The 11860-nt window shown below is 29.3% G+C and overlaps 1 protein-coding gene across 1 annotated transcript; it reads left to right on the forward strand.

The window, feature by feature from the left end:
* Positions 1–291: 291 nt before the first annotated feature.
* On the forward strand, positions 292–9046 carry LOC129969206 (uncharacterized). The gene is made up of 4 exons (XM_056083652.1): positions 292–435; positions 3441–3493; positions 4235–4429; positions 8776–9046. Exons 1-4 carry the CDS (start codon positions 422–424, stop codon positions 8868–8870), a joined length of 357 nt encoding a protein of 118 aa, XP_055939627.1. The 5' UTR covers positions 292–421; the 3' UTR covers positions 8871–9046.
* The last annotated feature ends 2814 nt before the right edge of the window (positions 9047–11860 follow it).

Raw genomic sequence — 11860 nt, forward strand, 5'->3', positions numbered from 1 at the left:
TTTGTCCCAAACTCTTAAATTTCAACTATTTGTAAATATTAAATGTTCAATAATTTTGCTTAAAGTTGAAAATCTTTAAAAATCTTTTGTTCTAAGCTCCTCGTAGTGTGAATGTTACAAATTTAGGATAACTTTCATTGACAGATTTGATTAAAAAAGAAGCTTATAGACACACACAAAAATGATAAGACAATTTTCGCAAGTCTTGAAATTAAGTAAATCTTATCTTCATTTCTATTGATCTTTGAACAGCATTGTTTCCAAGCGACGTTTAGTTGATAATATCTGCTTTCACTTCAAAACTTCGCTAGTCAAATTGATCTAACGTAGCACAGAAAATTCCAGCAAATATATATTTAAAGATTTTTTCTCTTCCATTTGTATTCGTAATATTGATTCCGCTGTACATCGCTCGTCAAAGATGCACTTTTCTTTGTAAGTATGATATTTTACTTCTACGTTTCATTATTAAGTAACAAATTATTCATTAAATATACAAGTATTTTATCGTTTGTTAAATGGTAAAGAAATTTTTAAAATTAAAATTCAAATAATGTGTATGATTTTTTTCCAAAAAAAATTAAAAGTTAGATAATAGGTCTTCAAGTAGTGTATTTAATACCTCGCAATTGTTAGAGGTTTCTTTAAAAAAACGTGCTTCGACGGCCAGTCTCATTAGTCCATCTATTTACCAGCTTTTATGTTACATGCATTCCGTGATTATTATTAATGAATCGATAGCAAAAACACTTTAATCAAAGACAAAGAACAGAAATTGAATGCGAATTCGATTGTTGGAATTTACCAATGTTCCAAAAAGCCCAAAAAGCTTTAATTATAATTTCTATTCATGATTAAGTTAGCAAATACTAATTATGAAACTTAAATGTGAACTATATTTTAAAAAATTAGATAGTATAACTGATATAATTATCCAATGTGCCACTAGATGGCACTACTTCTTTTCTTTTCACACGGCAAGAATTTATCATTCTATAAGGAAAGATTATAAGATGTTTTCATAGAATTTTAAATTAATGGAAATAACTGAATTAAATTAGCAATCGTAATTCACTTCTGTTATTTTGACATTCAATATTCAGAAGTTAATCACAATGGATATGTTATCCTGAGGAATAAGGAAACCTTTACAGTATAACTTTAAACAGTTTTTTTTTTTTTACTGTATTTTTTGTGTGTGCACATCTTAATTAGAAGTTATGTTAATTGAATACCCTAGCAAATAAATGCTATAAAACACGTCTTTAATAGTTTACACCAAAAATCAGACTAAAAATGTAGGACTAGGATTTTTTTTTTTTTTTTTTTTTTTTTAGGATTTCAATAATTTGATGGCTCTCGAAGTAATGAAGGAAATAAGAAAACTAACGATTTTTGTTCAGTAGTTGTCTACTATTGATATAAGTGACCATATGAATCTGCGTGTCTGTATGTCGACTTCATACACGGGAGATCTTTCGAATTATATCTTCCGAAGCTGTTACAAATATACTTTGGTTGTTGTGAATATTCACTGCCAGAACGATTATTCATTGAAATTTAAATGAATTAAATATTGAGCAAAATTTTGAATCTTTTCACCCAAAACTAAAAATAATATCACCCTAAAAAAATTCTAATAACATTTAAAAAGTAATCTTTTTTTGACGATAACAGCTTATCTATCTTGTAAATTTTCTTGAATTATTGTCATTTAAAAATATTTCTTTATTTTTTGTTTGATATGCTTTTATTGACAAATGAAGTATAAATTGTTTTCATTGTTTATGTAAATATTTATTTGCAAGTTTTCCTTCCATCATTGAAACCTAACAAATGAGGATCCTGTTATGTATTCGCGTCCTCTGAGAATTACAAAAAAAGCTTTTCTTTATTTCATCTACTTCACTGAAGGTCATCCTATTGTTGGTTCACTGACACTTCCCTGATGACCACAGTAGCAATTTGAGGTTGGGCTATCCCTTGTCGTTGACAGGAATATACTTCCTATAGTAGGGGTCATATCGTGGTCAGTGGTGGTCATTAAGATTCAATTATACCTCCCATCTGAATGTTGTCGTTATTTTCTCTGTATCCCTTCTATTAGGGCAGATATAATTCCGATGATGTAATTTCATTTCATCAAAGTATGAGTTCGAAAAATGCTTTAAATGATGTCAAGAATTATATGTTGTATTCTTTCTATTGTATCTATGTTGTATTCAAATGATATATTTTTGTTAATTAAAAGAGCTAAATGTTCATCTAAATTTCTATTGATTTTTAAAGAAATCTAATTAAAAATTCTTTTGGACATATTTAATAAAATATTCTTCACAAATAACATTTTGAACGGCAGCAACAAAAAAATCTGCTTTACAATCAAAGTTGATCAAATTATAAAGATATAAATTTCTTTATTTCAGATAAATAGATGACCGCTTTGTGGAAACTAAGTCCGTTGATTAGATGGCTTTTTGTCGAGGCGTGTTTTTGTTGAGGCCTATTGAAATGATTTGTAAATCGCGTAACATGATTTCATAACTTGCTTATTTCGTCTGAAGAGGAGTGGAGCATATTTGTTTATTTAATATATTAGATAGTCAAGAGTATTTTACAAAATATTGTTACTAGGATTAGGTTCTATATAAAAAAGTAATTATTTAAATATTTTTTTAATATATATCATCCTTTAAATGGATATAATAATGGATATAAAAAATAACTAAATGTATTTCTCCTAGCCCCATAGGGATTGTCCTGAAAATTTGTGATTATGAACTTTTAAAATACCTTTACTTATTAATTTAAAAAAAACATGCTATATTAATTATATTTTGCATTTTAGTGAAAGTGTGAAATTTTGCAATCAATTTTAAACTAACTTCGCGAAAAGCTAATGATTTGACATGAAGCTATCAGTTTGATAATGAAAGTTTTTAATCGATTGCAAAATTTGTGCCAAACAGACAGCTAGGGAATTAATATTATATTTTCATCCGGTTCTGAATTTTATATAAGGTTCTAAGTCTCTAGATCATAGAATATACATTAAAATGGATTGAAAAATTTTCACTAAACGTACAGATCGAGCATAAAAAAGTGAATTAATAAAAAACGATAAAAATTTGAGACTCCTTAGCTTTATCAAGAGTCTCTTGTAATGAAGCAAACATAATAAGAATAAAAAAATTTGTTTCATTTAGAGAATTTTTGCGATTGGAAGTATTTTTTTATTTGTAGTTATTTTAAAATTCTGTTGACCATGATTAGAAAATCGAAAGTAAATGCTCTGATAGTATAAATTCAGTAAGCATTCAATGGCCTTTGGAAGTAGTTTAGCTTTTGGTTAACATTACTATTTCCTTAAATACTCTATCGTACTGTTGAAAGAAATTTGAAAAGATGAAAATTCACACTTTTTTTCTTCACTTTTATAGGCTGACAGCAATTGTGGCTCTGTTTTTTATTAGCTGCACAGATGCTTTACCAAGTAAGTTTTCATTGAAATATTTCTTGAGTGTAGAACCAAAACTTAATACTATTTATCTGAGTGATTTTGAAGACTCTTTATTCAATTCAAACATCAAATTTGAGTTGAATAACGACTTCTGATGCATTAGATTAATGCGAAAAACAATCTAGTCATGCTAAAGGATGTATTGTATTTTCTGAAACATTTAAAAGCAATTCTTATTTTTATTTAAATTTGGAATTTAAAATTGCATTACAGATATTAAACTAATTTTATTGATGATAATTTCAAGATAGAATCAGTTTATAATAATAAAAATCGATATATTCCTACTTTCCAAACACAACTTCATAAATGTTTATATATACGTTATCTAAGTTAAATTATATCTTACAAATATTCAGAAATTTAAAACGAAATCAAATTTAAAAAATTTTGAATTTTTTTTAATCAAGTTTATTTTAATGGAGAAATTTTTATTAATGGAAAATTATTGGGAGCCATTCAAATAGAAGACATATGAATCATCTAAACATTCTTTAATGAAAATCATAATTAAATAAATAGAAGTTTTATAGGACGATTTGTCTATAAAGACTATTTTCTATCATATTTCGTTTTTACAATGAATATTTACAGAAATATTATGTGAACCAATACGAATTTTATAGTAAAACTAAAAAAATTTGGAAAAAAATTAAATTTTAAGTAATGTAAAAAAATCTCAAAGATTTTCTAATGCATGTATGTGTGTTCCAGATGCAATCAGTATCATTCAAGAGAAGAGGCCAAACACTTCCCCAAATCTCCAGAGCACGGTGATGAAAGCGAATGTCCAAAATATTGGAAATAAAGTCTGCCCTGACAACCTCCATCTGTGCCCCATAACAGCTGAATGCTGCCAAACGATGGACGGCAAGTGGGACTGCTGTCGCAAGACCAGCTTTCCTATTAGTAATTATTCCATTTTCTATCTTGTTTTACATACTTTTGATTGAATTCTAGAGAAAAACTGAATTTGTCACAGACACTGTAGAATTTAATCCTTTCTTTCTTGAATATATATGAATATGAAAGAGAAGTTATTTTAATCGTCTAAGTATTTTACCTCTTAAACTTTAAAAATAAAATTTTACTGAATCAAGAAACATCATTTTTACAATAATATTTTTCTTCAATCTGTGTATGAATACGATAACTCAAAACCATAACGACCTAGATCAGTATTTCGCAAACTTTTGACATGTGTGTACCCCTTCTATAATTTTCGTAATGCTGTGTACCCCTCGTCAAAAAAAAATGGATGTATTTTAATAACAACATAAAATATTTTTTTGTGGCATACACAAAATAATAAGAAAAGAGAAATAAAATTATTCATAATAAAATATAAATAAAAGTTATATTGTAAGTAACATTTAGAGATGACAGATCGTCATCATTTGGTTCCCTGTTTGTTAATTTTAATCTCGGTTGCGGTTCCACGTCCAACAGTCTGTTCCTTTTTTTCGACTTAATCTGTATAAATGCTGAAAAAGCAATTTCACATAAATACAAAGTTGGAAAAGGCAAGATGTATTTCAGAACTTTTTTTGCTAAGACCGGGGTACACATGTTGCATGAATGATGGTAAGGTACTCTCCCTATGTTTAATTTTCAAAAATCCGTCTGAAGCCAATTCCAACAACTGCTTTTCTTTTGCGTGCGTCAAATCTTCTGGCATGAATGTTGTGTCAAAGTTAAATGGATCTCTTATCCATTCAATATTTTTATTTAAATCAGGAAAATAGTTTTATAGGGAGGGACAGTGGACCACAGATGATTGGGCCTTCTTTCATTTTGGACAGAGTTACGTGATTTTCCGGGGGTTGACTTTTGCCTCAGTTGTACCCCCATCAAACTCTTATTGTACCCCTGGGGGTACGTGTACCACACTTTGGAAAACACTGATCTAGATAAATGAAATGTGGCATGAATTATTTAAGCAAAAATTATAAATTCGATAAAATTTTCAATGAAGTCCGTCTATAGAAGTTTGTCAATACATATATTCACTTATCTGTTCCATCTGATCATGTTACGAAATAAAATTAGGAAATTTGGCATATAATTTGGAAATATTATATCACCAAAATTCTATATGTGCATTAAAGTCAAGACAAAATTTGACTACGTATTTTCTGTTGCTCATTTAGTCTGTTCGTGAGTATTTACATGTGATAACTTAAAATTGCAGTAAGTTTAAAGAGTGAATTTTTGGAAAGGAAATTTATCTAATGATATTAAATTCAGTTACTGAATGACTATCTGTCATTCCATCTATTACTGAACATGATGACAAGAAAAAAACAGAACAAAAATGTCGTTCATACAATTATTACACACACGCACATACATACATCAAAAGTAGTTTTGATTGGATTTGATCCGGTGAAGAATATGTTGCGAGGGAGGAGTGTTGTGGGGGTAGCAACCTCCTTCTTTTTCTAGTCTTTCATCTTATGCTTCAAAATGTAAAGTAATTGCTATTGTCATGATAAATGATTTGCATCAAAATGTTGATAGTTTGTTTCATGCATTTTTCGTAACATTTGCAGTTTTTTTTAAAAATAAAATTTGCAAAATAGCTGATCGTATTAAATTGGAAGTAAATAAAAGAATGATCAAATTATTAATTTAAACTGTCCTAATGAATCACTGACCATTCGTTCAAAATCCTTTTGCTATCTCACCATCAATAAAAAGTTCCCTGCTTTGAGGTCCTCTAATATGTTGGTATTTCTAATGCACAAGGCATCTGTAGGATCTGCCATGTCGTCTGATGTTGCAAGGTCTCTAGCTTTCCAATTTAATTTTTATCAATTACCACCGAAACAGGGGAAGAGTAGCTAGTCATACACTAACTCTCCGACCCACCCAAAGGCACACGAATAAAAACTGAATGATCGGACTGCCGCTACAGCAACACTGGTGGGAACTGTTGTTAAGTCCTAAGGGCACCGGTCACGGTACAACCCTTCCCTAAGGAAGTACGTCCCATCATCAATGGGAGGAGTCAGACAACCACCTTTTCGGTTACCCACAGGGGTGGAGCTTAGGATTTCAGCCATTTGTTCCATAATGAAAGTTTAAAATTTTATTCGAAGGGGTAATATTTATCTTTAGTCATCCTGTATTTCTCAATTATGTTATTAATATGGTTCTTATATAGAAGTTGTTTCAACCAACGTTACTCTGTGATACTTGATTTCGTCATTCCCTTTGATTTCACTTCGAATTAGATATTTTAGAGAAGCGTTCAATTTCTTTCTTGTGATCAGTATAGACTGACACTTGTCAGTATTAATTTTAATTTTCCATGGAATCGTACATCTTCTCTGTTTGGTCAAATGGTCATTTAGATGGATGGCAACAATTTTCTGAGCTTCGTTTGCGCTGATTTCCATGGTATCATCCGTATAGATTTGTGTGGGATACTTTGACAAATGTCTTTTATGAATACTTTGAGATATAATACTTACCATTGAAGGATCTATGTGACAAGGATGATGAAAGACTTGGACAAGATCGTAGATGAGTAGTCCATCTGAAAACGGAATGATATTCCGAGAAAAGATTGAAATGCGTTTATCTTATAGTGTTCAAATTTGCAAACAGCTGATTAGTTACGAAATTATATTGCACAGGATAGAATTTAGTGGAAATTCTTAAACAATTTTTGAAGTTTGTAAATAAATACAAATATTTATTCAAAAATGTACTGTTTACATAGAGAAACAATATAGTAGCAATAGTCATAAACAATGTTTGAATAGTAAGAGGACCAGATTTCTTCTAAATACTAACGGACATTACTTGGGATAGTTCGAATCTGCTAATATGACGACAGCCTATACTAAGATTAGGATTAGAGATCTGTACCCAAGGCTCAACCGTTCCTTAATGTCAGCTCTTAAACTAGAAAGAAAAGTACTTTCCTTTGCTTCTTACACCTTTTTTTAAATTCTAGAAATGATATTTTACCTTGAGGAATATTTGTTCCAATGAAATTAATGCTAAAGAATATTATGAAAAATAATTTTGGTTTAAATTGCTTAAAATTATCGAAATCTCAATATGCAAATGCTAACACATTTTACATAAAAAAGAAGGCCGGGTTAGCCTGGTTGGCAGGGCGTTGTGTTCGCGTCTCTTGGGTTGCGAGTTCGAAGCCCCTCGGCCAAAGACGTGTGTGGTGGCTGACGTGCGTATGTATCTGTCTTGGTCACAATGTCCTACATGTCGAGTGTAATGCCATTAGGGGTATTGGATCAGGGGTAATTGTTCCCTGATTCAGGTCTAAGTTATGATCTGTAGATGAGTGAATGTAATGCATGAATGAAGCCCGGCCCGTAAAAAGGGTTGTGACGTGTGTATAGCTATGTTGTTCTCTTGGCCTAGATGGCGCAACTGAAAAAACAAGAGACGTACCCTTTGCTTAATTCACAAAGGACTTCATAAAGTCAGTGGGCTTGTCTTGGATAAGTGCCATTAGAAACAACATAAAAAAGATTAAACATTCGGACGACTTTTATTTAATGCTGTAGATGTATAGTGGTAATAAACAAGTATCCATTAAACTTCAATTATCAGCAAATTATTTCAATGAAGAAATCAAATCAGCAATAATGAATTTTAGGCATAGATACTAACAATAATAATAAAAAAAATTTAAGAGCAAGTATGCTATTAATGTGCTTGATAATTCTTTTTTGAATCAAAAATACTGAAAGGAAAAACTAAAATAGTGATGTCTTGATGTAAATATTCTACTTGAATCTGAATTTTAACAACATTCATAATATTTAGTACTTTTGGATCAATAATTAAGAATTTTTTTTCCTTTTAATTTTCATAGTTGCTTAATTTTTTTTCAGGTATTGTTTCTCAATTTTTTTTAATATTTTAACAACCTAATAGGGGAGCTTATTTAATTATTTTAATTATTTTTTAATCTTTAACATAGATATTAAGTCCACTTAATAATTATTCTCGAATCTTGAAATCTAGTGTTCGTAAATATACTACAAGATGGCGTTCCTCTTACTGTAATCGATGTAAAGTAATCAGTATAGAACTCCTACAATATTAAAATTATGTTATCATCTAGAAAACTTATACCAAAGTAAGTTCAAAATCAATTTCATAATTTCATCCTTAAAGCATAAAATTAAAAATAGTACACAAACATTTACGAATTTCCAAATGTATAAATAATGTAATTTCCAAATTATTATTTTAATTCAAGTATCTTCTACTAGTTTTAGGTGAATGTTGCCATCAGTTTGTATATAAGTGGATCTGTTGCAACGATATGGCGCCTAAATGCCATTATTGGGGATGCCATTGGTCATAAGGTCATTGAACTCTCATACTTTTATAAATACATTGGACGGTAATGTGGTCCACAAAAGATTCTTACGACCATGCATACTGCACGTGTTTAATGATTAAAAATGTATGCATTCTGTTAATATTCTTTACTCGTTTGTAATCATTTGTGGTTATTAATAAAAATTATTGAAAAATTTATGTTTTTGTACTATTTTCTTCGTATCCTATTTTAGTCTGCCATGAAAATGACAAAAAATTATATGTGGGCCTATAGAAACTCGCAAGGTAAGCAATTTGGCATACAGCCACAAAATTCCGGAGAAATCCACTCCTGAGATGGAAAGATATGTTATTCAGAATGATATCTTTCATAGAAATTTATTACATTTATTTTAAGAACACTAAAAATATCCGCTCACTTCAACTTGTGTCAAATGGCATTTTAAAACGATAAGAAAGTTCTGAAACGTTTTTTGCAATATTATAAGAACAGTAAAAATATCCACTTCTTTTAACTAGTAAATGAGTGAAAAAAATGACTTTAAAATACCATTTTTGAAAGCATGAAACTGTTCAGATTTTTAAAAAGTGCATAATGGTCACTGCTGTGAAAGGATTTAATTTTTTTTTCTAATATGGAAAGCATTTTTACATGTTTTGGAATAATTATAAACTCTCAAATATGCATCATTCATATACAAAATCATATCGGTAACAAGAAAATTAAATGCAAAAATACATTTCACATGAAATGAAAATAACTGCATTGAAATAATTAAGTTAGTCGAAAATTCATTTCGTTTCTAATTAATCATAAATCTATTTAAAAAAGTTTTTCCGACATACACATCAGCAAATTTGAAAGTAAATCTCTACCATTTTCCAAGAATCTTGTATCAAACTACTTTTCGTATAGAAAGTCAACAGACACACGCTTGACACATGCCTTCTTTCATTTTTATCAAAATGTAATAAGATATCTTTTTTATTATCATTAGCTGATAATAGCTTTAACTGTTGTTTTTGTTCCAAAATATTTTTAATGAAATGAGATAGGAAAAAAATTGGAAAGATAATTGCTGTTAATCACGAATTTTATGGTTTAAAAAATATCTAAAAACTGAACTTGACAAATATGAAACTAAAGTCATTATCACACATATTTAGACTTGTACTTCTAAAAGAGGCATCAATGTCTTTTCTCTGTTTCTGAAAGATAAATTTTAAGAAATATTTATGATGTAATAAAATTTGATTATGTATATAATATTAATATAAGCATATTCCTAAAAATATCCTTTCTTGCACAACCAGTGTGTTAATGCCCCAAAGGAAGATGGATTATATTCCTCAGTATTGCATAATTATATTGTGCATTTGATCAATTAAATGTGGAAAAGCGTTGCTAAGTACAGATCAACAGTGCCATCTTGTGGCGCTAGGATTTAAGTATTATGACCCCCCCCTTCTTCAATAAAATGATCAATTTAATTTCTGTTTCAACTCATTTTAATTTTAATAAAAAGGGGAATGTTTTATTTTATGTTTTTTTTTTATTTTAAAACTTTGTTATCTATCTATTTATATACAGGAGTAATCGGTAAAGTCTTTTAAAGCCCTTTAAATTCAAAACGGTGTTCCGTATAACCAGGAAAGTAACCTATATTTATTGAAAAGTGACTATGCTAAATTTATTGAAACAAGTTACACCACCCCTAGCGACAAAATAAAGAAGTGACAAAAATAACTAAAAAAAAATAAAGGAGAATGGCCAGAAAGTCCAGTTAAAAAAATATATGCTTTATCATAGCAGGAAAAAAGGGGAAAAAATTATGGAGTTTTAAAATTGAAGAATGTATCTCCAAATCTCCTTCCCGAGTGCATCTTTCAATTATTTTTTAATTATTATTTTTGTTTGTTTTCTTCGTTTGTGAAAATTCACTTCACAGTAGGTTAAATCAGATACATCATATGAAAATGGCGAAAAAAACAGTTTATAATGTTAGACAACCCTTTTTTTAAGGCACATAAAACTCATAATTTTAATCGCGAATATTTCCACTAATTTTACCGATAACGCCATACAACTTTTTTCTGTCTTTTTCATTACAATGTAGCGTACATTTTTTTTTAAATTCGACGTTTTGGTCAATTTCCTTTATTATTTGAATTATCTTCTGTAATTTTCTTATTTCACAAATTGGAGCGCTCTAACTTGTCTCAATGAATTCACCTTAATCACTTTTCTATAGGTATATATACATGGTTGTATACCTTCATAAGACGTTTAAATAAATATTTTTCAGAATTAGTTCTTACCTCCTTCCTATTGTTTCTATTTAATTTAACGTGATTCATGACCAATGCCATTGTCAAACGCAAGTCTTAATTGGACTGAAGTTTTTAAAAAAATATATAATGTCTAGACATTCTTATTTACAAAGCTGAAAAGTAGAACAGCATAAATTCTTTATTCTTTTGTATTGGTTTGATAAATACAAATTATGTTAATGCTACAATATATTACAAGTTTTCCATCATTGGTTCCAGCAATACTTACAATTTGAATCAGTATTGAACAGTGTCTATTCATACTAAAAATTTTATAATTTCGACTTCAGAAATTCGGACTAGTACTGCTCTTCTTGTCGATTCAATTATATATCAGATTACTTTTCAACTTTTTATATCTGTAATTAAATATGCATGCCAATGGGCTGGAAAAATTTAAAATTTTTAAAGAGGACATAGTGAATTTAATTTAAAATTTCCCAGTCAAATTTTCAGATATGTTATGTTAGCTTAAATTATGCTTAAGTTAGCATGTTTTTTAAAAAAAATTTCATAATGAAAAAAATCTGTCCAATCCGGGTGGATATAACATAATGCGTAGCACACAAAATTCCACGTTCTACAGCCAGACGGCACCCTCTAGAGCTACCAAATTAGACATATAATTACTTCTTCGGTATTATGCGCTCACTAAGAAAGGATTTTGCAAAATATTAAATA

This window comes from Argiope bruennichi, chromosome 5 (assembly GCF_947563725.1).
Source record: "Argiope bruennichi chromosome 5, qqArgBrue1.1, whole genome shotgun sequence".
NCBI lineage: Eukaryota > Metazoa > Arthropoda > Arachnida > Araneae > Araneidae > Argiope > Argiope bruennichi.

What these genes read in the sequence shown, in the direction of transcription:
- LOC129969206 (XM_056083652.1), top strand. An exon ending in CTGCACAGATGCTTTACCAA is followed by an intron (nt 3,494 to 4,234) that starts GTAAGTTTTCAT and finishes TGTGTGTTCCAG; the next exon opens with ATGCAATCAGTATCATTCAA. An exon ending in CAAGACCAGCTTTCCTATTA is followed by an intron (nt 4,430 to 8,775) that starts GTAATTATTCCA and finishes ATCTTCTACTAG; the next exon opens with TTTTAGGTGAATGTTGCCAT.